The 22,542-nt window shown below is 53.6% G+C and overlaps 1 protein-coding gene across 3 annotated transcripts; it reads left to right on the top strand.

Moving 5' to 3' along the window:
• The first annotated feature begins 1,079 nt into the window (after positions 1-1,079).
• On the top strand, positions 1,080-18,943 carry phtm (cytochrome P450 enzyme phantom). Of its 3 annotated transcripts, none has more exons than XM_025306642.1 (9): positions 1,080-1,201; positions 4,163-4,244; positions 5,097-5,472; positions 16,009-16,154; positions 16,569-16,771; positions 17,219-17,513; positions 17,633-17,788; positions 18,130-18,304; positions 18,640-18,943. In XM_025306642.1, the coding sequence occupies exons 3-9, from the start codon at positions 5,148-5,150 to the stop codon at positions 18,816-18,818; spliced, it is 1,479 nt and encodes a 492-aa protein (XP_025162427.1). In that variant the 5' UTR covers positions 1,080-1,201; positions 4,163-4,244; positions 5,097-5,147; the 3' UTR covers positions 18,819-18,943. The 3 variants fall into 3 exon arrangements, with proteins under 3 accessions (XP_025162427.1, XP_025162428.1, XP_011154165.2); XM_011155863.3 differs by lacking the exon at positions 1,080-1,201 and adding an exon at positions 3,827-4,063; XM_025306643.1 differs by lacking the exons at positions 1,080-1,201; positions 18,640-18,943 and adding an exon at positions 3,824-4,063 and having other exon boundaries at positions 17,879-18,155.
• The last annotated feature ends 3,599 nt before the right edge of the window (positions 18,944-22,542 follow it).

Genomic DNA, 22,542 nt, shown 5'->3' with positions numbered 1-22,542 from the left:
AAATCCGCGAATCTCTTCAGTAGATTCGATCGGGACTCGCGCGTTGTCTTCCAATCGCGAGGAAAAATACTCCCTCGAGATAAAAGTTGGTCTTTCATCAGAAAGGAAAGAAGAATAAAAACATATACAGAGAGAGAGAGAGAGAGAGAGAGAGAGAGAGAGAGAGAGAGAGAGAGAGAGAGAGAGAGAGAGAGAGAGAGAGAGAGAGAGAGAGAAGTCGCAAGTTTCACAGCACACAGTTAATTTTCTCAAACGACGTCTTGCGTTACCCTCCATTTATATCTCCAAATTAATCGGATTCAAATCGGTGCTTTTTTCCCGTCATACGACGCGAAAAATTCAAACCGGTTTCCAGCGGACGATCGAAAATGATCGCGTTACTTTCGCTCGGTCACGCCGCCGTCGCCGTGCGGAAATCGCCGCTTCGACTTTCCGGTCGCCGCGCGAGCATCTCCGCGACGTTTCGTCCTGACGACGACGACGACGACGACGACGACGATGTCCTCCTCGTCATCCTCGTCCTCGCCCACTTACCTGGTGCCGGCCTGGAGCGGCCGGACGGTCTCGCCGGCGTTCCCTTTACCTGGCCGATTGAGCGCGCCGAAGGAGAATGAACGAGATACGAGAGGCGGAGAGGCGCGAGAAGCAATATGCAGATTTAACGTTGCGAGTGACCTTTGTCGGTCGTTGCACGTCCCGTCAGATAGCTCTCGGGTGCTCTTGCACTCGGTTCCGCTGCGGATCGGCCGACGGTGCATACCAGAACCGGGCGCACCGCGCGGGGGAGGAAGGCGGCCGAGGGAAGGGAGTTGCACGGGGCTACCGATCTCTCTCTTTCTCTCTCTCTCTCTCTCTCTCTCTCTCTCTCTCTCTCATCAGCGGCCGTTCGCTTTATCCAGCGAGGTCCAGCGAGTAGGAGCCGCGATTAAGGAGTCGACGTTCGCCCTTCGCTCTCCTGCTCCCTTCCTCTCTCTCTCTCTCTCTCTCTCTCTCGCTCTCTCTCTCTCTCTCTCTCTCTCTGCCGGCGCTGCCGCCTCGGCAGAATGAGAGTTATCGATCGCGGGTTCGAGTCTCTTTGTCGGAGGAAGTAACCGAGAGCTGTGCGTTCGGTCGGTCAGCAGCCTCCACCGACCGATTCCTCGGGGACGAGAGGACGACTCGCTGCGGTCTACCTTTTGCCGGGGACGGCAGCCGCTCGCGCGTGAGTATTCGCGAATACTCGATACTTTCGCTCCTTTGTGCCGTAGAGCCCGCGAGCATCCGTCGGCGGGCGACGTGTGCGAGGAGCGTGCTCGCTCTTCTAACCCGTGAACGCTTCCAGAGCAATCGCGTCCCCGATCGACGTCCGGGCGTCGATTAGAGATCGCTCGGCCTTAACGAGATAATACGATTAATTATTAATAAATCAGCGTCCCGAGTCTCGCGTATCGTCGTCGGCCGGCCTGAAAACGCTTAGTCACGCGAGAACTGGACGCCGCGCCGCGTTGGACACGCGTGCCTCTGGAGCCTTTGGAGCCTCTGGAGAGGTCGCCGGCGGCGCGTTCTCGCGGTCGTCAATGTGCCTGGCGTTTTCCAAATGTGTGCGAGATCCGTCGGTCGTACGAGAGTCTCTCTCTCTCCTCCCCCGCCCCCGCCCCTCTTCTGCATCTCCATTTCTTATGAACGCATTCGATCTCCGGCAACGTGCACGGCCGATCACGTTTCGGCCTCCTCCTGCGTCGTGGTGCGCTCCTGCTCCCGCGCTTCTTCGTCACCTTCTCTCCTGCTGCTCCTTTTCCTCCTCCGCAATTCAGTTTGTTTTATGGCGGAGGGAAAGTGGCGCGCCCATCATCCGGTAACTGCGCTCCTCCTGCGCAGCATCCTCGCCAAGTTCTTCGCGCCGAGCGTGCGTGACTTATTCGCGCGCGCGCGCGCGCGCGCGAATTTCGTTTGCGGCCGAAGGACGCCACGACAGGACCTGCGACAACTTGCGAGCCTTGCCTGCCGTATTTTTCTCCAAAATTCCGTCGGACACATGTCTTTCCTTCCGCAACATTCGATTAGAAAGAGGAGAGAGAGAGAGAGAGAGAGAGAGAGAGAGAGAGAGAGAGAGAGAGACTATACAAGTTTAGAAGAAGGAAATTTTTAATCACGCAAGAGACATCTCGCTTCGGTTGCATGTTGCATATGCGAATGCGTTAATTTACGATTAGGTAATGTGCGATTAGATAATAGCGATTAGATATGTGGTCGACTAGATACGCGCGTCCGATAGATAAGGCGGTAATATTTATTGCGCTTTGCGGAGGAAATGATTGCGGCTATTTTTATCGTCGGCGCGCCGATGGCTTATTTTTTTTCGTTCCGGTTGCACCTCTTTTGCCCTCGCGAAAGTCGATTGATTGCCCCCTCGTTCGGGCCGTTTCTCAATCGTGTCCTCGAGAACGAACGAGCGAGCGAGTCTCCCGCCAGGCAAACGTAACCTGAAAAAAGAATCGCATCGGCAATTTCGCATCGATATTACCGCGATCGCGAACGATGAATACAAACCGAATGCGAATCGGCCGATTTTTCGATCGGGCGCGGAGAAAATCCACATTTGACCGCTCTGGCGCGCTTGCTTGTTGCTGAAAAGTGTAAAGATTTTTGTTCTACGTCAGGTTTCTCGTCGAGAGAGAGTTTTACGGAAAAAGGGAAACGACATGCTCCGACATAAAATTCTTTCTCGACCTGGTCTTCAGGTATCGATGCAAGAAGACAGACACTTTTGTTTCCGCCAATTGCTTTCCTTAAAACAGCTTCCCGAGAGGTCATCAGAGAGTACACCTCGGCGATCGGAACTCGTTGAAACCCGGGCCTCCTCGAGCGGCCAGTAGGTCGATAGGAAATTGAGCTCTCTCTTTTTTTCATCTTTCTTCGGTTTATCCTGGCCGCTCTCGCGGGCACGTACCAAATAAATTGAATTCGGCCGGCAGAGGCGCGATCGATGTGTAAACTCGCACGTGATTGGCGCAGGCGAGCGATAGCTCGCACGTGAGCCGAGGTGAGCGCACATACAGGATACCTGTGAGATGAGCCGAGAGGTCAGCGTGTGTGCGTAAGGGCAACGGGCCGTCGGTGTGCACGGGGACATTAGATAAATACATTCGTAACGTCTTCTCGCGCGTCTACAAGCGCGACAAGCGCGAGGAAGGGAACTGCTTAGTTACGCGGGATTTTTACTTAGGCATGACGAATACACATACATGGATATGTAAAGAGAGTTGCAATATTTACTTACGATCTGACGATCGAGTTCCCGCGGCTTCAGAGGTCAGATGTCGGCGGTATGTGAAATTGTTTATTTAACGCAACAATGCGCACGAATTTAAATCGCTAGAATTTCAGTGGATTACAAAGCAGCCTCTTCGATTCGATGCATAAAAGTCGAACGAACAGGAGAGACCCGTCAGGAATCAGGTAGACGCGTAACTTTTTATACCACCAGTCATCGAAAAGGGTACTTCCACGTCAAGAGATTCCTCCTCGCATTGGCGCAGCATGCAAAAAATTGTCAAGCGACATGTCGCGATGAAATTTTAGCCCCCGCTCTTATCGCGTCAGGAAAATTCGCCGCTACTCGTCGGATCGTTCTGCCCAAGCTGCATTAATTTGTAACAGAGCGAGCCTTCGCTGCGTGTTCGTTACACGCCAAACATGATTCATGATTATCGGTCGATTCGTGCGGAAATATTTCAGCATTCTCGCGTATATATTCTAACTAATAGCGTTGGTGAAGTAACAGAGCTGAATTTTCAGCGGAAAATCGCGAATCGCGAAGCAGAGGAATAGCGGAAGATGTTCCGAATGGAAGTTTTCGGTCTCGCTCTTAACGCTCGGCTAAATATCTCGATCCTACTCTAATGTCGTCCGTGGAGAGTATCGCAGAACAAAATCTTCGCTGCCGCAGCACGAAGCGGTTGTCATTTGGTAGTCAAACTATCCGGGGATCACTTTCGACAATAGTCGACGACGCGGCGACATTTAGCCCGAGACCGTGCCGCTCGTCGGATCGTGAATCCCCTTCGACGTTCCTTCCAGTTATGTGCGTACAATTCTCGTCGTTTCTGCGCGCAATCGATCAATTATTTCTTTATATACCTCTCGAATAATCGCCCGGCTCTTCTTCTCTTCCTCGTTACAGATCCGTTCAGGCAGGCAGGCAGACCGTGAGACCTCACCACCTGACTATCTTTACGATCATCATTCGGCGGTTTACGGATTCGGTGAGTTTTATTCACAGCGTCACCCGAAAGTACACTCGCCCACAAGGATCGCGCGCAAAATGCAACACACATTCCCACAGCCTAACCCAACCTAACGTTTACCTTAAATTAGCCGTGAAAGCCGAAACATTTACTTTCCATTAGGCGCGAAGGGGTTAATTTACACCGCGCTCTCGGATCGCGTAAAAATACGAAATGCCACAACCGCTAAACAACATTTGCCAGCCCGAAGTGTGCTGACAGGCATAAAAAGCCAAGTGGCGCGCCATCGCGCGAGAGCAAGCTTCCTCGATGCATCGGCGACTCGCCGCGGCACGTGGTTTGATCACGTGTCGGCCTATATCGCGCGGAATCGTTCCTCGTCCTCTTCACGGTTTCTGCACGTGCCTCTGTCTCTTGATAATGAGATAAGTTCATACGTCTACGCTCGCCGTAGGCGCAGAGAAAGGTGTTTATCATTCATTTCTGTCGTTGCCATTCCTGGAAGTTGCAATCGCGCTCCCTCAATTAGAATGCGTTTACAAGCGGCACTCGCGCATCCTTTCTACATAGACGCGAGGCATTTACGTAATTTATTACGTCCGTGTAACACACGGCGCGCGCGTCGTATCTCGCTTACGGGATAATCGCGCGAGGAGTTTTCCACCTTCGCGCGGCAAGCGCGAATAGTTCGATTATAGAGTCATTATCTCACGCTGCCGTCTCTGTCACTGACGATTACGCGCGCGCGACACACGGATGTGTTGTTGTTGTTGGACGAAATGGTGCTGCTTCGACAAGCGCGCGCGTTGCTGCCGGACGACAAGAGATCGAATTTTCTACAAAATCTCTTCTTCTTCTCTTCACTTTCAGGCGTCACTTTCAGGCGGCCCTTTCGCGGTCCCCCCAAGCTCACCCCCAATCATGACGCTCCTCGTATACATCACCCTCGGTGCGTGTTTCCTAATTCTGCTCTACACCCTCCGCAAAAATCGCAAGACCTTCCGACTGCCCCCGGGACCACCCGGCATCCCCTTCCTCGGCTATTTACCGTGGTTAGACGCGAAGAACCCTCACTTGTCGCTGACGAATCTCGCGAGGAAGTACGGAGCGATCTGCGGACTCCGAATGGGCTCGGTCTACACGATCCTGCTGTCGGATCCTCGGCTGGTGAGGCAAGCCTTCGCTAAGGACGCGTTCGCCGGCAGGGCTCCGCTCTATTTGACGCATGGGATTATGCAAGGATACGGTGAGTGAATTTCTTCTGCTGTCAGGCAGGAACAAAGACCCGGTAACATTTCGCTCCGGCATAAAGCGAGAGAGAGAGATAGAGATATATATATATAGAGAGAGAGAGAGAGAGAGAGAGATATATATATATAGAGAGAGAGAGAGAGAGAGAGAGAGAGACGACTGACCCACATATAATTTGGCAGACTGCTGGTAGAAGCTGATCGTATGATATACCGTATAATTATTAGTCGCGTCCTTCTTTTGACCCGCGATCTAATATATATAATTTGAGTAACCCGTAAAGAGAGTCTCGCGCGTATGGCGTCGTGTACGCCGTACGCTTGTGGCGAGTCCGAGTCGAGCGAGCGAGTCGCGCGCGGCTTGCCGGGAGAGAGAACCGGTAACAATGGAGCGCGACCAGTCACAATGGAAGGGCACTGCTGGTCGTTGTAGGACGGTAACGGTTCCTCTAACGAAGGAAGTCCCGCGGCCGTGGGCCGACTAACCTACTAAACAGCTAAAAAATCCACTTGCGGCCTGCGACGGTAGGCCTTAGGATCCACAAAAAGCTGAGATCTCGTGGCGAGGAAACGAGGTCGGGCCGAAGCGACGCCGAGGGACCCGTCTCGGAGGATTTAGAGAGCTTCCGGCTGGCGTACGTCACGGCGTCGCGTCTGCACGTCGGTAAAATCGCCGACCTACAAGCACTCTTCCGCGCTAGCCCGACGTGTACGTACAGTGAAAGTTTCTTTGAGGAGACCTCGCCCGGGTAAGTAAAGCCGCGAGAAACGAGCAATTTCTTTCGCTGAACGGCGCATCGCGTCGTTTGCCCGCGACTCTAACAGCTCCCGGTCGCGAGGACTCTCCTCGCGGCGAAGTCGTTGGAATTCGCTCGGAAGTCATTCCGCTAGACGGTCGCGCGAGCCCGGCTTTTTTCCCCGGATTTCCGCCCGTTACACAACTCCTTTATCTCTTCTTTCTCGAGACGCTTCTGCGCGCTGCCCGCCTCGTAGCGTGTCTCGGCTAAAGCCTGCGGTACCCCATTTTCTGCTGGAACCCCGCTCCTGCGGTTCAGACTAACGATCATGTGACTTTCCCCCAGCAGCGGAAACGCGAAACGTGAAAAGTTTCACGTTTCTTTGTCTCTCTCTCTCTCTCTTTCTGCGTCGAAGTCTCTCTTCGAAAAGTCTCGCGATCGCGCAAAATCGACGAGATGGCGCGCGAAACTTTTCACGTTTCCGCTGTTGGAGCAAATTTACACGATCGCTGTCGCTCCGGACGCTCGCCGACGAAATTCGCAGACGCGCGGAAGAGAGGGAGGGAAAATTTGCGCAAGCTGTCCGCAACTCCTGCAGGCTTCCGCGGCAATTCTCTAGGACACACGGCCGTAACGCAACGGCCGAGGACGCTCCACTAAGGAGAATAGAATATAGCTAGTCAGCCTGCACGACACGCTGTCCCATTCTCTCTCGCAGCGTGGACTCTAAATCCAAGTGCCGTTACGATTTCCGATTTACGAGCAGTGTCGCCGATCGCCGGGCGACATTCGATAGCGGCTCTCCGCGGGATCGCCCCGTTATACGTAACGCATGAGGCGTTGCCGAACATAACGCTCGGTAGTCGTCGGAGATCGTCGCACCTCGCTGGGTCTCCTCGTCGTTTTCGCAGGAACGCTCAAGCCTGGCAAGTTTAATCGATGTGTGCCGCTGCTTTGCGAGGCACCACGGCAGTCTCTCATTGTCAGCACCGTTTAGACTCGGTTCATTAATTCAGTAGAAACCACTGGAACACCGAGTCGCCGTAAAACTCGGAAGTAACGTAAGAAATACGAGGAACATCCGTAAAAGTCGGCGCGGTCCGACCGGTCCTGTCGAGGGCGCGAAGGCGATCGTTGCCGCTCGTTATCCCCGGCTAGCCTCTCCCCGAAATTTACGCGGCACAGCCTTTGTTTCCAGATGGAAATAGGGTTACTCGAACGGCCGTAAGTTTCGGCCGCGGCGCGTCTGAAAATTCGCCGGCAAGACCACGAATTCCGTCGGCGGCGGCGGCGGCGGCGGCGGCGGCGGCGGCGGAGGAGCCGAGCCGAGCCGTGCCGTGCCGTGCCGTGCCGTGCCGTGCCGAGCGGAGCGGGACGATAATTTCACGGCAAAGTGTACCACGGGACCCGGTGGGTACCTTACACCTCGTTTCGAAAGCTCCCATCCTCTCGTTCGCGATCTGCCGCCGTGTTCGGTGCGTTCCCCTCTTTCTCTCTCTTCCTCTCGCTCGCTCTGCCCCCCTTCGGCCCTCTCGCGCCCTCCTCCCCTTGCGGTCTTTTTTTCTTCGATGCTCGCTGCATGCACGCGCGTGTGCGTGAGCCTTCGGCGATGTTTACGAGGCGCCATGCCTCCGAGTCAACGGCCCCGTGATTTCTCCATTCATTTCTTTCGAGCTGACGCTGCCGATCTTTCACAAACGCGCCGATCTAGCGGCCCGATTAAGTGACTCGCGTGCACTCGCCGAGTGCGAGTGGTCATATCGTACGGACGATTTCTCGAGGACAACTCGTCGTCAACGATTGTGCGGATCGAACGCGCGGATCCTCGTTCTCGTCGGACGTAGTACGTTCGAAAATATTCAGCGCTCCTTTCTCGCCTCGGGAGCAGCAAGCTCTCGGCAAAAGCTGCTCTCGACCTCCCGAGAAATCTCCTCGGCTCGGTTCGCAAGCTTGATTTGCTCCGAGGAGCGAGAGAAGCGGGAAATCTGAAATTCCTTGGCAGGAATTTATCCGACGATGAAACGAGTCCGTCATTTTCATCAAAGAGAGAGAGAGAGAGAGAGAGAGAACGTGCATGTTTTTTATGAATCGCGGGCATAGAAATTCCAAGAGATTTTTTTTTTCTCCGGCCAGACGTCGAAGCGCAGTCGAAGGCGAGAGAAAATCGGCGCTCGGACGACGAGCGTGCCCGAGGACGATTTCGATGTGAGCGCACCGGGAGCGAGTCGGCGAAGTGCGATCGATTCGGCGCAGCCCTTTTAGCGCGTGCACTCTCGAGACATTGAGACGCTTCTGGTACCTTTCACAAGAAACTGCGTCTAGATAGTCTTCCTCCACTCCTCATGGATGCCCCTCCAGGAGATCCAGGAAAGATCCTCCCGCCGCGTGAGTCTCCTTTCTTTCTCTCTACCGGTATCAAGCTTGGTGGGGTGATCCTAGCCACGCCTCCGTCTCTCAACAGGTACCGTCCGCAGGTACGTAATTTCGTGATAGCTCAAGTCTCGCGTGTTAAACTTGGATCAGCTTTGAACATTGGGCTCGGGAGGAAAGGGCGATTTCGGAGAGTCTAACGCGCGTCCCAAGTGATGAGGCCCGGGATTAGTCGGACGAGCAGCAGCGCAGCTGCCGCGCCGGCCGCGCGGGCTCTCTCTCTCTCTCTCTCTCTCTCTTTCTCTCTCTCTCTCTCTCTCTCTCTCTCCACTTCGAGGAGCGCGTCGCCACGCGTTGAAGTCGCCGCGTGTCGAGAAGGCGCGCCGGAAGACGCGCGTGTCGTTCTCCCGGCGGCGGCGGTGCGGCGGGACCCAGACCGCTCATCGATGCCGCAATTTTTTATTTAACAATGCGTCGTAATGACTTTGAATCAGAATATAATAGTCCCGACGAGGACTCAGGACGATTTCACACACGCGAGCGTGATTATCGCGCTCGTAGGATGTCACGATTATTAATTCAACAATGTGCGAAGTGCGGGAGCACGATTCGAGGCTCCCGCGGAATGCTCGCGCGAGTTCGTCGAGGAGAATTCGCGATTGCAAGGTGAAAGATTTTTACTAAGCGAGTCGCGGTCGCGCGGTAAGATTCTCATTTCGAGGCGCGTGCTTCGTTCGTGTATGCTTCTTTCTTCCCCTGCCATTGTTTGCATTCCACCGTCGTTGTCTCGCTCGCTGTCCCTCGCGGAGTCTCGCGAACTGCACGGTGAATCGCGAGACGATGCGCGCGTTACGATGCGAGAGATTCGCACGGGGAAGAATATCGACTCGCGCGCGGACGGCGCGTGCCTTCTGACGACGCGCAACCCGTGATTACCCGACAGCGCGCGCGCGCGCGCGCGCGTTTACACGCGCCTTTATGGGCGCGCTCACATTTCTTATGCGGCCGGCAAACTGGTTGGCCCGTCACGATGGATAATGTAACGCGCGTAATAGCGTTAATTTATTATAGAGCGCACCGCGGGTAACGCCGGTAACGCGCGCCGTTTGCGCCGTGTAAACACATTACGAAACTTTCCATACGCGCCCAATTCGCGGTCGTCCGGCTGGCGGGAAATTTTCCGCTGCCCGCTCCTTGGAGATCGCGTCGAGGTCCACGGAAATACAGTTGCGCACGAAGGCAACGACGATCGCTGATGGACGGTCGCGTGGAATTGGTACGCGCCGCTGATAAAATTCCAGCCGTCTCGCTATTACGCGTTTAAATCGTCGGCGTGAGACACAGTTGCGTACGCCGACGTGGAGAGAGATATCCCACAATGATGGTATTTCTCGGAACGGCCGTAGCGATCGTTCTAGGAAGTGCTTCTAAGCGAAATTACCTATTATAACGAGTAAATGCAGCGGCGATCGTGCGAAGGATCATGGGAAGGATAAGACGGATCGGAAATGCCGCGGATACCGCGCCGGCTCTCTCAGGTAACGGAGAACGATCGGCAAAGTACCGGCCGCGATGCGGACCAAAGTATTAATAGGCTTCTGGGAAGCGAACCGAAAGTGAGAGTAACGTTAATCCTTATAAGACACGTCTCGCACGCCGAAGATACCAGGAAATCGACGACTATTTCCAACGTAGTTGAATCGAATTCGGGAGGTGTAACCCACTTTTGCGGGATTCGCGCGTTGCTTACAAGATGTCGTATCGTGAAGAAAAAAAGTAATTCGTTCCCGTAACGTCACAATGTAGGCGTGGTGTATCTCTTTCTCTCTCTCTCTCTCTCTCTCTCTCTCTCGGGCGTCTTTCGGCTCTCTGGAAATATACCGAATTGATTATGGAAATATACTGAATCGCTATTGAAGCCTCCTTCGATGCACATTAATCTCAAATCAAAGGTTAAAAAAAGGCCAATGAGAACTTACGTCGTAAGACCGTCGTCGTGACCGCGAAGCTTCGAAAGAGTTTTCCGGTGGAAATGAAAAAAGTAGCGCACAAATATTTGACTTTTACAATTTCACTCTCCGAACGAATATCAACGCAGAAAAAAGAAGATATCGACTGATGGAACGCGCAAAACTTGCTGCCTGGATGCTCAGTTGCAGATTTCGCAACTGGTAATAATCGTCGTCGACGATTTGGATTCCAACGCGACGATAACGCGAATATATCGGCGATATCGTCGCAGCTCGAAGCAGCCAGCGGCTACGAATCGCCGTCATTGCGATCGTAGCCCAGGTTAGAGCACAGCGGAGACTTTAAGGTATCGCGTTATGCCTTGTACAGCCAGGGCAAGGATGCGCCGGTGAACGATGACGGGCACAGACGTGATCTTGGAGAACGATAGATCACCGCCGCTACTCTCGTTACCGCGCGGTGCATCGACCTGCATCGCGGTGATCATCAAAAGTGTCTGGACGCGACGGCGTTGGCCTTTAAGCGGGTCGACGAAACCTGAAATTCTTGACGTCCTTGATGCCGTCGCGCTGTGCTACAACACGGACGGCACCGTCGGCGCTAATTTCGGCCGATAAAAGAAACGACCGCTCGCCGCCACGCGGTGTCACGATTCGCTTTTATAACATCGGACGTGTGTTCGCGCGTGCGCGCGCGCGCGCGCGCGCGCGATTCGCACTTAACTCGATCGCGCGTGTCCCTTGACGAGGACGCACCTCGGCTTTTCGACGACGTGGTTTAGATGGTCATCGCTGCTGCAGCCGCTTGCACCGCATACAGCGACGCCGAGTGCGCTGTTGTTGTTGTTGTTGTTGTTGTTGTTTCTCGGAGAGATTTCGAGAGAAACGCGGACGAGACACACACACACACACACACACACAGAGGTGACGACTCGAGCGAGTCTAAAAATACCAATCTCGTCGGATTTTTACACTCCGCTGTATCTGTCGATGAAATAAAAGTGGGATACACGCGGAGGACACGGCGTCGCGGCTCGGCAGATTTTCAATTTAATTGCGCTCCACGTAGAGTCTTTTTATGCGACTTCGAAAAAGGCAAGCAGCAGACGTGATGATCTACATCGTTGTAGGAAAGTCGCGGTTCCAATCGGTAATCAGACTCGGCATACCACAGCACTGACTCAACGCGATGCAGTCAGGCGCGCGCGCGTGTAAAATCAATATTACAAGCGAGCTCCCAGGCGACTATTCCCGTTTGGCGTATTACAAACGCGTAACACTGACGTAAGATGTCCGCGATTTTCCTGACGGCTTGTTTTCCTCCTTCGAGCGCGGCTGGGTGTGGGTGGAATTTCATTTTTTCCCTCACGGCGATCGTGCTCGCCACGCAGTACCCTTGACGCCGACGAACTTGTTGTGCGTATCTCTCTCTCTCTCTCTCTCTCTCTCTCTCTCTTTCTCTTTCATTTTACGTAATTACCGGCGCATCGCGATTACATTTGCAACTACGACGCGCAGGCGATTCGTTACGTTCGGTCTAAAAATCAGTTTGCTCACGTCTGGAAACTCGCAAACGTCTGGAAACGTGTTTCGGGCAAACGAGAATTGCCGCGAGATCGATCGTAAGCTTCTGCAAACGAATCGACACTTTGGGAAACATAATTCTCGGCAAAAAAGGACGAACGGAATACGAGATGGAATCCGACCTTTGCATCTTATCTCTCTCTCTCAAACGAGCGACTTCAACAACAAGCGTCGAATAAATTGCTCATCCGCGCTCGGGATTGCGACACGAACGAGCGATTGACGAAGCGAGTTTGACGAGCGCGCGCGGCTCCTCCCGCGGGCTCCGTCATTCTTTTTCCCGTTTTCGTAACGAACGGTTCATCCGCGATTGGGTAGGTTAGGTACGTCAGAACGAGCCGGGAACCGGCCGCGACTCGCACCAATACGAAGGACTCTCACTTTTATCGGTCTCCTTGAAGGAAGTTCTCCCCCGGTCGTCGACGGTTCTGCTCTGCATCTGCGGGGAATTACAGTTAGCTCTGCAAGGACGGGCCGACGGCCTCTCCCATTAAGAGCGACAGAGCGCTGCACGGACGACCGGCGTTCACATCGGCGACCTGTCACGACCTGTGCGCCCGTAGGTCGTCGATGATCTCCCGGAGTCCTCCAGTTCTCTCGAGTTGGCGCAATTAATCGAGACCCCCGAGCGCCCTCGACGAAAAGTCGCCGGCGACGGTGCTTTTGACAGAGTTCCGTTCCGTTTCTCAGATCCGACTGTGAAACTTTGCCGAGGTGACCGTCTGACTTGGGGAACTCGAAGAGTTCTGAAAAAATTCATTTCCCTGAGACGGGCATATTTTTCCTGATAATGCAACAGCCGCCAACGTTAGATCCCGATTATCTTAAGAATACGATTCTCGGATCATTGCCGCTCGATCACGCAGTCATTAGAACGCAGTCATTACCGTGAACGATCGTCGAACGCATTCTCATTAGCTCAGAGCCTGTGGAGCGGAAAGTTACTCGAATTGAGCGCCCGATCAGCTGTTGGACGATCACGACGTTGCGACGGTTCGATGCAGCGAAGGGATTTCCCCAAGAGCCTGAGTTTCGTCGAAAATCCCCCCGCGTGATAGTCGCGATTCCGCGCGATCGTCATATCTTGCGTCTTGCTTTTCCGATCAAGCTGCGCATCCATCTCCTTCTGGGCCCCGAGAAAGAGAGAGAGAGAGAGAGAGAGAGAGAGAGAGAGAGAGCGCACTAGTCCAGCAATATGGAAACGAATCTCTCGGGCGATCGAACGCCGCGGCGTGAAACGCGCGAGATCGATCCGATCAGCCGGCCGGCTGTATTTGGACGGGACGGCTGGCTATCTCGGCGTGTCTCTCCTTCTTCTTCTCGCGCTGCATTCATGGGCTTTTTACCGGCCGAGGTGGAATGACCGGCCCTGAAACGTTCGGACGCATATATGCATTATCCGTCTCCCGTCCGGTTTATTTCTGGCGGTTCGCGAATTCGTGCGGGCGCGCCTCCTCGCCGAGTCCGAGCCCGAGTGTGATGTCATCTCCTGAAATCACCGCGGCGGGGTGTTTAGTTGCGTAAGGATCGGCCGGCAAGGAGAGCTCATTGTCCGTAGCCGCGCGCATCGCGTCAGCATCGCGCGCGGATGCATCGCAAAGTTGAAGAAGCACTCCGAGCGCGGGCCGCGAAGTCGCGGGGAATTATTCAGCGTTACGGCCGCGGAATAACAAGACGTTCTCGCTTCGCGCCGCCGCCGTGTGCGCGCGCGCGCCTTCTCTTCTCCTCCTCTCTCTCTCTCTCTCTCTCTCTCTCTCTCTCTCTCTCTCTCTCTCTCTCTCTCTCTCTCTCTGTATCTCCGTCTTAATTCGCGTAATAATGCCCGTGATTCATCGCGCTTTCATCATCGGAACAATCGATGCATGTTATCTCCGCGTCCTGGAGACGAGAGAGGACGGAGACGGAGACAATCGCATTCGTTTCAATCACACAGCCCCCCTCCGGCACGAAATTCCCCGAGTCGCAAAGACACCGAGGCGACAGCAGCGCGTGACGTTCGCGCGTCATTGAGCGGAGGTGGGTGTCGGGTACTCGGGGGTGTACAATGCAGAGGCACTCAAGGTTCGAAAGTTCGACCATCGCGTCGCGAGATTTCATCTTCGGGCGGGCACGACTCCGCGAGTGTAGCCGCGATCCCGGAAAGTTTTTTGGCTCGCCATTTAAATACGACACTGACCTATCGGCAGCGCGCGCTGCCTTTCGGGACAGGCCGTGAATGATAAGCAGCGTCGCGAGCACAACGGCTAACGTGCTAACCTATTTGTGTGCCGGCGCGGACTTTCGTCGCACTCCCGCTCTCCTTCGGGCGCCTTCGGGAACGCAATTCCCGGACACGGATTCCACAAATTCGCGGAGAGAGACGGGAGTCCGGGGTAAACGGACCAGAGGGGAGAAGAAAAGAAAGGCGGCAAGTGCGCAGTCCGGCCGGCGTCGGGCCGCGTCGCGACGGAGATCGCAATCTGTATTCCCGCGGCACGCCGACCTCGATAATCTCACTGAGCGATAATCAGGATTCCGAGATCATTCTCGCGCTCGGCGACGCGCTCGCGTGTGATCTGGCTGCGAAATTGGCGAAGTAGATGCACGAGCGAGCGAGCGAGCGAGCGAGCGAGCGGCGCACCTCCTCGCGCTCGCGCAAGCTCCGCTCGCGAAGTTTTCCATCTGCCGTCCGCCTCGCACTCGGCGGCGCGGCGGGCATCGCTCGGCTTCTCTTCCAGCGAGGCCGCCGCTCGTTCGTTATCGTTATATCACCGCTGCCACCGCGAAGGTGCCTCGCACGTAGGTGCGACCGGGCAAATATTTGTCCGATTGCATCGCACCGGCGGACTGGTAAATACCGACGACCCTCGTCGGCGGCTTCTTCGTCGATATATGCCCAGCCGTTTCTTCTTCCGCTACAACAACAACGGTGCCGCGATGTCATCGGGCAGTCGTCGCCGACGGATCTGCTTTTCTCCCTCGCGTTTCCCGCGCGGCGCGCCGGCGAGAGGGTGCTGCTGGTCGAATTAACGCGGCGGAATGTGATTTGTCTCGTTTCTCATAATTTCTCGTGAGATTCGCTCAAATTTACACGATTCGCGTGTAATTTCGTAGCTGCAGTGAAGAAAATCAGTCGAAGAAACAGATCAGCATTTTTGTCCTTGCATAATATATCTTTTTTTTTTTTTTTTTTTCCCACGAAAATCTGTCGTTTTGACAGCGAGGCACGCATTTCATCGTGTCGTCGCCGCGTTCATTCAGCCGATCTTTCGGCGCGTTAGATTGAAAATCACGAGCTTAGGTTCAGGCTGGACGGAAGGAGCAAGGAAAGCGGGTGTGGAGGGCGCAGCCTCGACGAGGGCGACAACGATAAACAGACCGAGCGTTTAACGAAGTAGAAGGTACCCAGCGGCCGCGGTGCGTCGTCAACGGGGATGAGCTATCGCTCGATCGCTATCGTCATCTTTAATCAACGATCACGATCGCTATTAATCGACGATCGCCGTGCCTGGATTATCTCGCGAACACGCGCGCGCTCGCGCAGGACGAACGGTGAGTGGGTGCGGTGAGAGATTATTGTTTATTCATCGGAGGATTATCCTTCGGCGAGTTCAGTGGCTGCGCCTACTTACGGAATGACGGTAATCCTCTCGCTATTTTTTATACCCTCCCACCAGGCGCTGCTCGATTCTACGCAGGAGGGAGCGCGACCGAGGCGCGTTCGGGTGGCGGTTTATTTATGGCCGGGCGATTAAGGCGCGACGAGAGAATCGCCTTGCCGAAAAAGAAAATAAATAAAAGAGAGAGAGAGAGAGAGAGAGAGAGAGAGAGAGAGAGAGAAGAAAAATTCGAGCGCGAGCTTCTCACCCGCGTTCCCTTGTGCACTCCGCAGGCCTCATTTGCGCCGAAGGTGACCTCTGGAAGGATCAAAGGAGGTTCGCAGCCGGATGCCTGAGGAATCTCGGCATGGTGAAGTTCGGCTTCAGGAGGGACAAGATGGAGGAGAGGATCCTCGCGGTCGTGAACGAATGCTTATCGGTATATATCGTCGGCTAGGAATATCTCACGCGAGGCCGCCGTGTCACTAAATCTCCCGCCCCTTGAGAGAAAGAAAAAAAAAAAAAAAACTGCATATATCGATGATCGAATATATTCCCGCGAGGAATGTTCGCGCCGCGAATAATAAAGTCGCACGCGCGAATTTCTCCGTGTTACGGTGCGGCTGATTATCCTCCTGGAAATGTCATCGCATTTAATGAAGCTATCAATTTCCGTGGCATTTCGACGCCGGTTCGTCACGACAATTTAAACACGGGGACAATTATCGCGTGAAAGGAACGGGTCTCTCTGCTCGATAACGCCGTCGTTGCGCGCCGTCGGCCCGGCGCGAATTCCCGCGATCAGCGAGTAAAGCGGATGTGCTGCAGGAATATCCCTTTGTTGCTGCCTCAGAAACTAAGTAGCCGCATGGCGGACGGCGGTATCGACCCGCTGGAGACGCTTCATCACTGTATGGGCAACTTGATGAACGATCTCGTGTTTGGCAAAATTTACGAGGAAGACGACGAGACGTGGAGGTGGCTGCGGCACTTGCAGGAGGAGGGAGTCAAGCACATCGGGGTCGCCGGGCCGTTGAATTTTCTGCCGTTCCTCAGGTAAGACGCTACATCCCTGACGCAGATCCCTCGAGGAGTCGGCGGAGTCGCAGAGCGTTTGCAGAGCGCGCGCGATCGCTAACGCTGCTCGCTAACGAAAGGTAAAGCGCGTTACGCCGGGCGGCGTGGAAAACGCCGAGCAAATTGATTCGCACGACTAATTAACACGTCGATGATGCCGGGATGATTCACTTAGAGCGTTTGACTGTCCCTGCAAATACTGCGTTTCCCATCGGAAGCGGCCGACGAATGACGCGATATCGAAATCGAGTTGCGTCGGGAAATGTAAATCTTCATAAAGCGGGGAAGGTAACGCGGGGGAGAATCTCGTTGTCGAGGACTCGTTGACTCGGGTCGAGGCAAGACCAGGTCGACGAAACATTCTCAGAGCAGAGGTTTCGTCATTGTGAAGGCGAGTTGCTCCGATCTCTCTGTCCTACCACGTAGATTTTTACCACGCTACGGCAAAATGATGGAGTCGCTAATTGACGGCAAGTTGAAGTCGCATCGCTTCTACCAAACAATCATCGACGAGCACCGTGCGCGACCCAACAAGACGGACAGCTTCCTCGCGGCTTTCGACAAGGAGATGAGGAACAAGACCGACGCGGGCGACGCTGGGTACTTCACTCGGCCGCAGTTTCATCATCTGTTGAGCGACATCTTCGGCGCCGGCGTCGACACCACTCTGACGACTCTTCGTTGGTTCCTGCTCTTCATGGCGGTTTACCCGGACGAGCAAGTAATGAAATACTCCATTAGTCGCGTTATCCCGTAGAATTCGCTTCTCGTGAGAGCAGCAAAGCCCTCGTAGCCCGGAAAAGCCGCACATTTTTCTGACATTCATTTGCGGTTGTGCAGAGAAAAGTGTCGGACGAACTGATGGGACATCTGATGGGACAAAGGCAGCCTTGTTTGGCAGATAGGACCGTTTTAATTCGACTGGAAGCCGCCATTTCAGAGACGCAAAGGCTGCGAAGCGTTACACCGGTTGGCATCCCTCATGGAACAATTCAGGTAATCGTCAGCAACATCTGTCGGACTTAACGAGATGACAACAATGTGTTCCTTCAGTACGTGCCTAGTCTCTTTTTTTCTTCGCCGCAGCGCCTGACTCGTTTCTACGCATTTCCGTGAGCTGGCCAAGCCTGCAGTGACGCATCATTAGCGTATAGTATAGTGCGATGTAATAGCCGCGTATTCGATTAATTATCGAGTGTGATTATTCGAGCGTAATATTCACGAAGGTCCCCCCCGTCGCGTTGCCGATGAATCATCTTTAACTCTCGCACGCTCGCGCGCAAGTAAATAAGAATAAGAACCGAGATAAACTCGAGAAACATGCTTGGCGCATTTAGGACACCCAAATAGGCGACTACGATGTACCGAAAGGCAGTATGGTTATTCCGTTGCAATGGGCTATTCACACGGATCCTTCTTACTGGCATGAGCCGCTCTCCTTTAAACTCGAGAGATTTATCGCGCAAGATGGGAGTCTCGCCAGGCCGGAAGCCTTTTTGCCTTTTCAAACGGGTGAGTGTTGAGCGCACGCGCGAAAAATCTGGATAAAGGTAAGGAAAAAAAGAACGGGTGCAGATTAACAGCCCGGCAGAAGAGTAGAAAACAGAATAGCAGGAGCCAAAAGAGTGACGGAGAAAGAGAGAGAGAGAGAGAGAGAGAGAGAGAGAGAGAGAGAGAGAGAGACACAGACTTATCAGCGCGACTTTTGACTGAACGTTGCCTTTCTGCTTTCTGCTTTTCTGCCAAGCAGAAAAGCCATTGTGAATCCGCCCGAAGAGAGGAAAGATCACACAGAGGCGCACACAGCATGTCTCGTCTCTCAATGTATGTCGTTACGATGCTCGCAGGTAAACGCATGTGCGTCGGCGACGAGCTGGCCAGGATGATACTGTTCCTGTTCGCTGCGAGAATCCTCCATACGTTCGTCATCTCGATGCCGCCCGACACGCACGTCGACCTCGACGGCGAGTGCGGCATCACCCTGGTGCCGAAGCCGCATCGACTGCTTTTTACGGCGCGGCAGTAGATTCACCCGCGTCCGTGCTTTCGCACACGTGTATGTGTGACATATTGCGCGTATGTGCGCGTGCGCGCGCACACACACACACACACACACACACACACCCAAGCATATATACGCTTTCGCATTGTACAAGAATCTGTATTAAAAAAAATACTGAGAAGATGTTTACGACAGCCGTCCCGTCCCTGCGATATTAACAATCGATGCGCGCTTCGCATTTTTCGAAAGAAAGCGCACAATGTCGCGCGATCGCGCATGTCCCGGGGCGAACAGGATATCCACCCTGTGGAAACGGAGAGGATCCAATCCGCGCTCGCGCTCGTATCTTATATTCGCGAAGAGCGCTGGTTCGCGTTTTCGCCGTCGCGCGATACCCGATACGGAGACGCAAAAGCCGTTAAAATGCCAGCCGCGATTACGCTTCGGGAAATGATATTTTACGTAAACTATCTTCCGTTTCGCCTCGCGTCGCTCTCCCGGGCTCTGCTCCTGCTCTCCTCGTGCGTCTTGCATCGGAGATTCGCGAGATTCCGCTAAAGTTATGCAACACGTCTCTCTCTCTCTCTCTCTCTCTCTCTCTCTCTCTCTCTCTCTCTCTCTCTCTCTCTCTCTCTTTACTCTCTCTCTTTTTCACACACAATGTAGCGGCCTTGGCTGAACTGTAGACGCGCACCGTTCACTCAACGCTGAATTTGGATGCGTTTCTTCCTACGAATGATCGAGAGACAGCAAAAAGCAGTGCGGAGAAAACAGCCTAAGCTTCTCGGCGGCTGAAAAGGTCGAGGCTTCAGGATGAGCGATGCACGCATTCCAAGGTCTCTTCCTGCTCTTTTGTCATTCGCGCTAATCCACTCGTGCATTTTAACGCGTTTTAACGTCGTTTCGCTCGACAGCATGATGCACGACACGCAAGCTTACATAACTGACGTAAAATTCGCTCATAAATCAGCGGTCTTTTACAGCTCGCTTCCCCTCGGCGCCTCGCTCGATTGTTAGTTTCATCGCGCGATAAAACCGAGGAGAGCTTCTTTTGCGCGTTAACGGCGGAATAATTAAGCGACAGCAGCGAGCGTAAGCCCCATTGCAGAGGCGCAGCGAGCCCGCGTGAAACGCGCAAATCGACGGATGTGACGAACCGCAAGCGATTGGCTCGAAATATTTCTCCGGCCACGGCACCAAATCATTACGGCCAATTTCCATCGGGAGAAAGATCGAGGAACACGTCCCGGGCGCATGTGAAGCCGCTCTATCAGCATACTTTCAACTTTGTGTGCCAGGCAGTGGAGAAGAGAAAAAAGAACGAAAAGAAGAAAGAAAGAAAATAAGAAACGCCTCTTCCTACCTCCTCAAGCGAACCTTCGGAAGCAGCAACGGTTCTTCAAACTTTCTTCACTCTTTTCGTTGCTACGTGCGGCCGGCCAGGTGGCGCTCGACCGACTATACTTCGGCGAAAAAAAGCAGAAACCACCAAGTTATGTATCAAAGCACCCGGAAAATAAAGAGCGAGAAAAGAAAGAAGGGAGGAAGGAAGAAAGGAAGGAAGAAAGGAAGGAAGGAAGGAAGGAAGGAAGAAGAAGAAGAAGAAAGGAACCGTTCGGTTCAAGAGCAAGAGAGGAACACGCGTGTCGCGAATGCGGCACATGTGGCGCAACACACCTGTGATACCTGCACATTTTTCACGTGCGCACGATATTGCAGGAAACGCGCCATTATCAATGTACGTCCCCGGGATCGCAGCGGCGGCCGGCCGAGCTGACCTTACGTAACTTGCGTGCGGTTTGGGGCCACTTGACTTTCGTGTCATTAACCTTATGCGGCGTAATGTACCCGGCGACGATATTTCGTTAGAAACCCAGGACGCGCGAGTTTCTCTTATGTAAGCGCGCGCGCGCGAAGCGCGAGTCGAGTGTCCCGGTGCTGTGCACGAGTCGCCGCGCTACCTCATGAATTTTACTTTGCTGCAACGTCGTCGCTTATACCGGTTGTTGCCAATGGATGGGCCGATATCTGAGAATAATCCCTTTGATCGCTTGATTTTTTCTCTCCGTCTGTCGGCGTCCGAAATATCGCCGAAAGAAAGCTTAGATACATAAGAAAACGTTAACAATAGCTTGAAGTATGGTAGAAGATATCCGTTAGTTAGAGAGAGAGAGAGAGGGGGGGAGGAGAGAAGGATTTCCTTGAGACGGTTCTCTCACCGAGATTCTTTGGAAGTAAAACGTCTCGTGGACAGCGACAGACGAAAGACAACCGCGACACGAATACAGCGATCCAAATTGCTTATTCTAATTTATTAATTAATGCACCACACAGCGTAGTGGAGATCCGCACTGTATTCAATCTCACCAGGACGCAAGTTCTAACGAAAGACCCGAGTCGAGCCTCTTTCGTGGCATTAATTTGGCTCGATTATCACCTTTTTCGTAATCCAGCGGGATCTTAGGTGTATATGGCTATTTTTGGACACAGCATCCTAGAACGTCCGACTATAGAAATTAAGAGAGAGAGAGAGAGAGAGAGAGAGAGAGAAAGAGAAAGAAAGAAACAAGTGTCCTATCAAAAATGCGAGACCGAGCGGGCCACACTAGAAGAGAAAGCTAGGTCCTCTTTCATAGGCTTCTCGGAGAATCAAGCGACGACGCAGGAAGGGACGAACATATGCGCGTGCGATCAAAGATCAGAGTCGAAGGCCGATGGTGCAGTCGGAGAACCAGAAGTCTCTCGTTTTTCTCTCCTTTGTTTCTTTTTTCCTTTCCTTTCCTTTCCTTTTCGCTCGTCTTGAAAGATCCGGTTTTCGTGTGACTGCAGTTTCCAGAGGATTTTTCGCGAGAACGATCGCTGAACAAAGAGAATTCGATTCCCTGGAACACTCCGCCACCGTGGAATCGATATGGATCGTTTGAGCACTCGACTTCGTAACGAGCCTTCGCGAAGCTCTCATGTGGCGTATAAGCATATGGTATGGAGAGAGAGAGAGAGAGAGAGAGAAAAAGATTAGCGTCTTGTGGGATTGCGAAAGGACGACAACGAGTGGAAAAGTGTAGTGTCGGGAATCTTGCCGATCTCTGCGAGACGAGACCGCCGCAGCGCGACGAGTGAGAAGGAAAGAATTTAACCTGCGGCTTTGTCAACGCGACAGTGTGTCGTCGTTGCGCATCTTTTCCAGGGTCTTTTTCCGTCATGCCTGCGACGCAGCGACGATGACGGCAATCTCGAGTGGAAAGTCGGCGAATAATCCCGCCAACTGGGGAGGGCGGGAAAGCTGAAAGAAAGATCGACCGCGCCGGGATCGTGCACAATTTTCTTAACTGAAAAACATTTTTATTTATAGAAAAAAAACAATTTATGTCGACGTGAACACAATGTGGTACTTCGAATCGGTACAACTCGTTGCGACAGGACCAGTCAAGATCCTACCTGGTATTCTAACGGTGGAGCTTGACGCTCGCGCGCGTGCGCGCGCGCGCGCGCGCCGTCAATCCCGTGTGTGACGAGAGCGAAAGCGCATCATCGGTTGTTTGAGCTCTAAAAAGGTAAGGCACGTTTTATCAGACGTCCGTTTCCAGACGTCTCAGACGTCGAGCTCCTGCGTCTCGCGGACGGGATCGGCGCCGCCGCCTTGCGCTCCTCTCGCTTCTTCTAGGATGCACAGCCTGGGATACCTTTGGGAAATCGGATTGCACGACGTCACAATGAATCGTCGACCGTGCATCCCGGATGTCTTAGA

Source organism: Harpegnathos saltator, unplaced genomic scaffold, assembly GCF_003227715.2.
Source record: "Harpegnathos saltator strain DR-91 unplaced genomic scaffold, Hsal_v8.6 scaffold794, whole genome shotgun sequence".
NCBI lineage: Eukaryota > Metazoa > Arthropoda > Insecta > Hymenoptera > Formicidae > Harpegnathos > Harpegnathos saltator.
The sequence above is the reverse complement of the archived record's forward strand: the minus strand, read 5'-3'. Positions and strand labels throughout refer to the sequence as shown.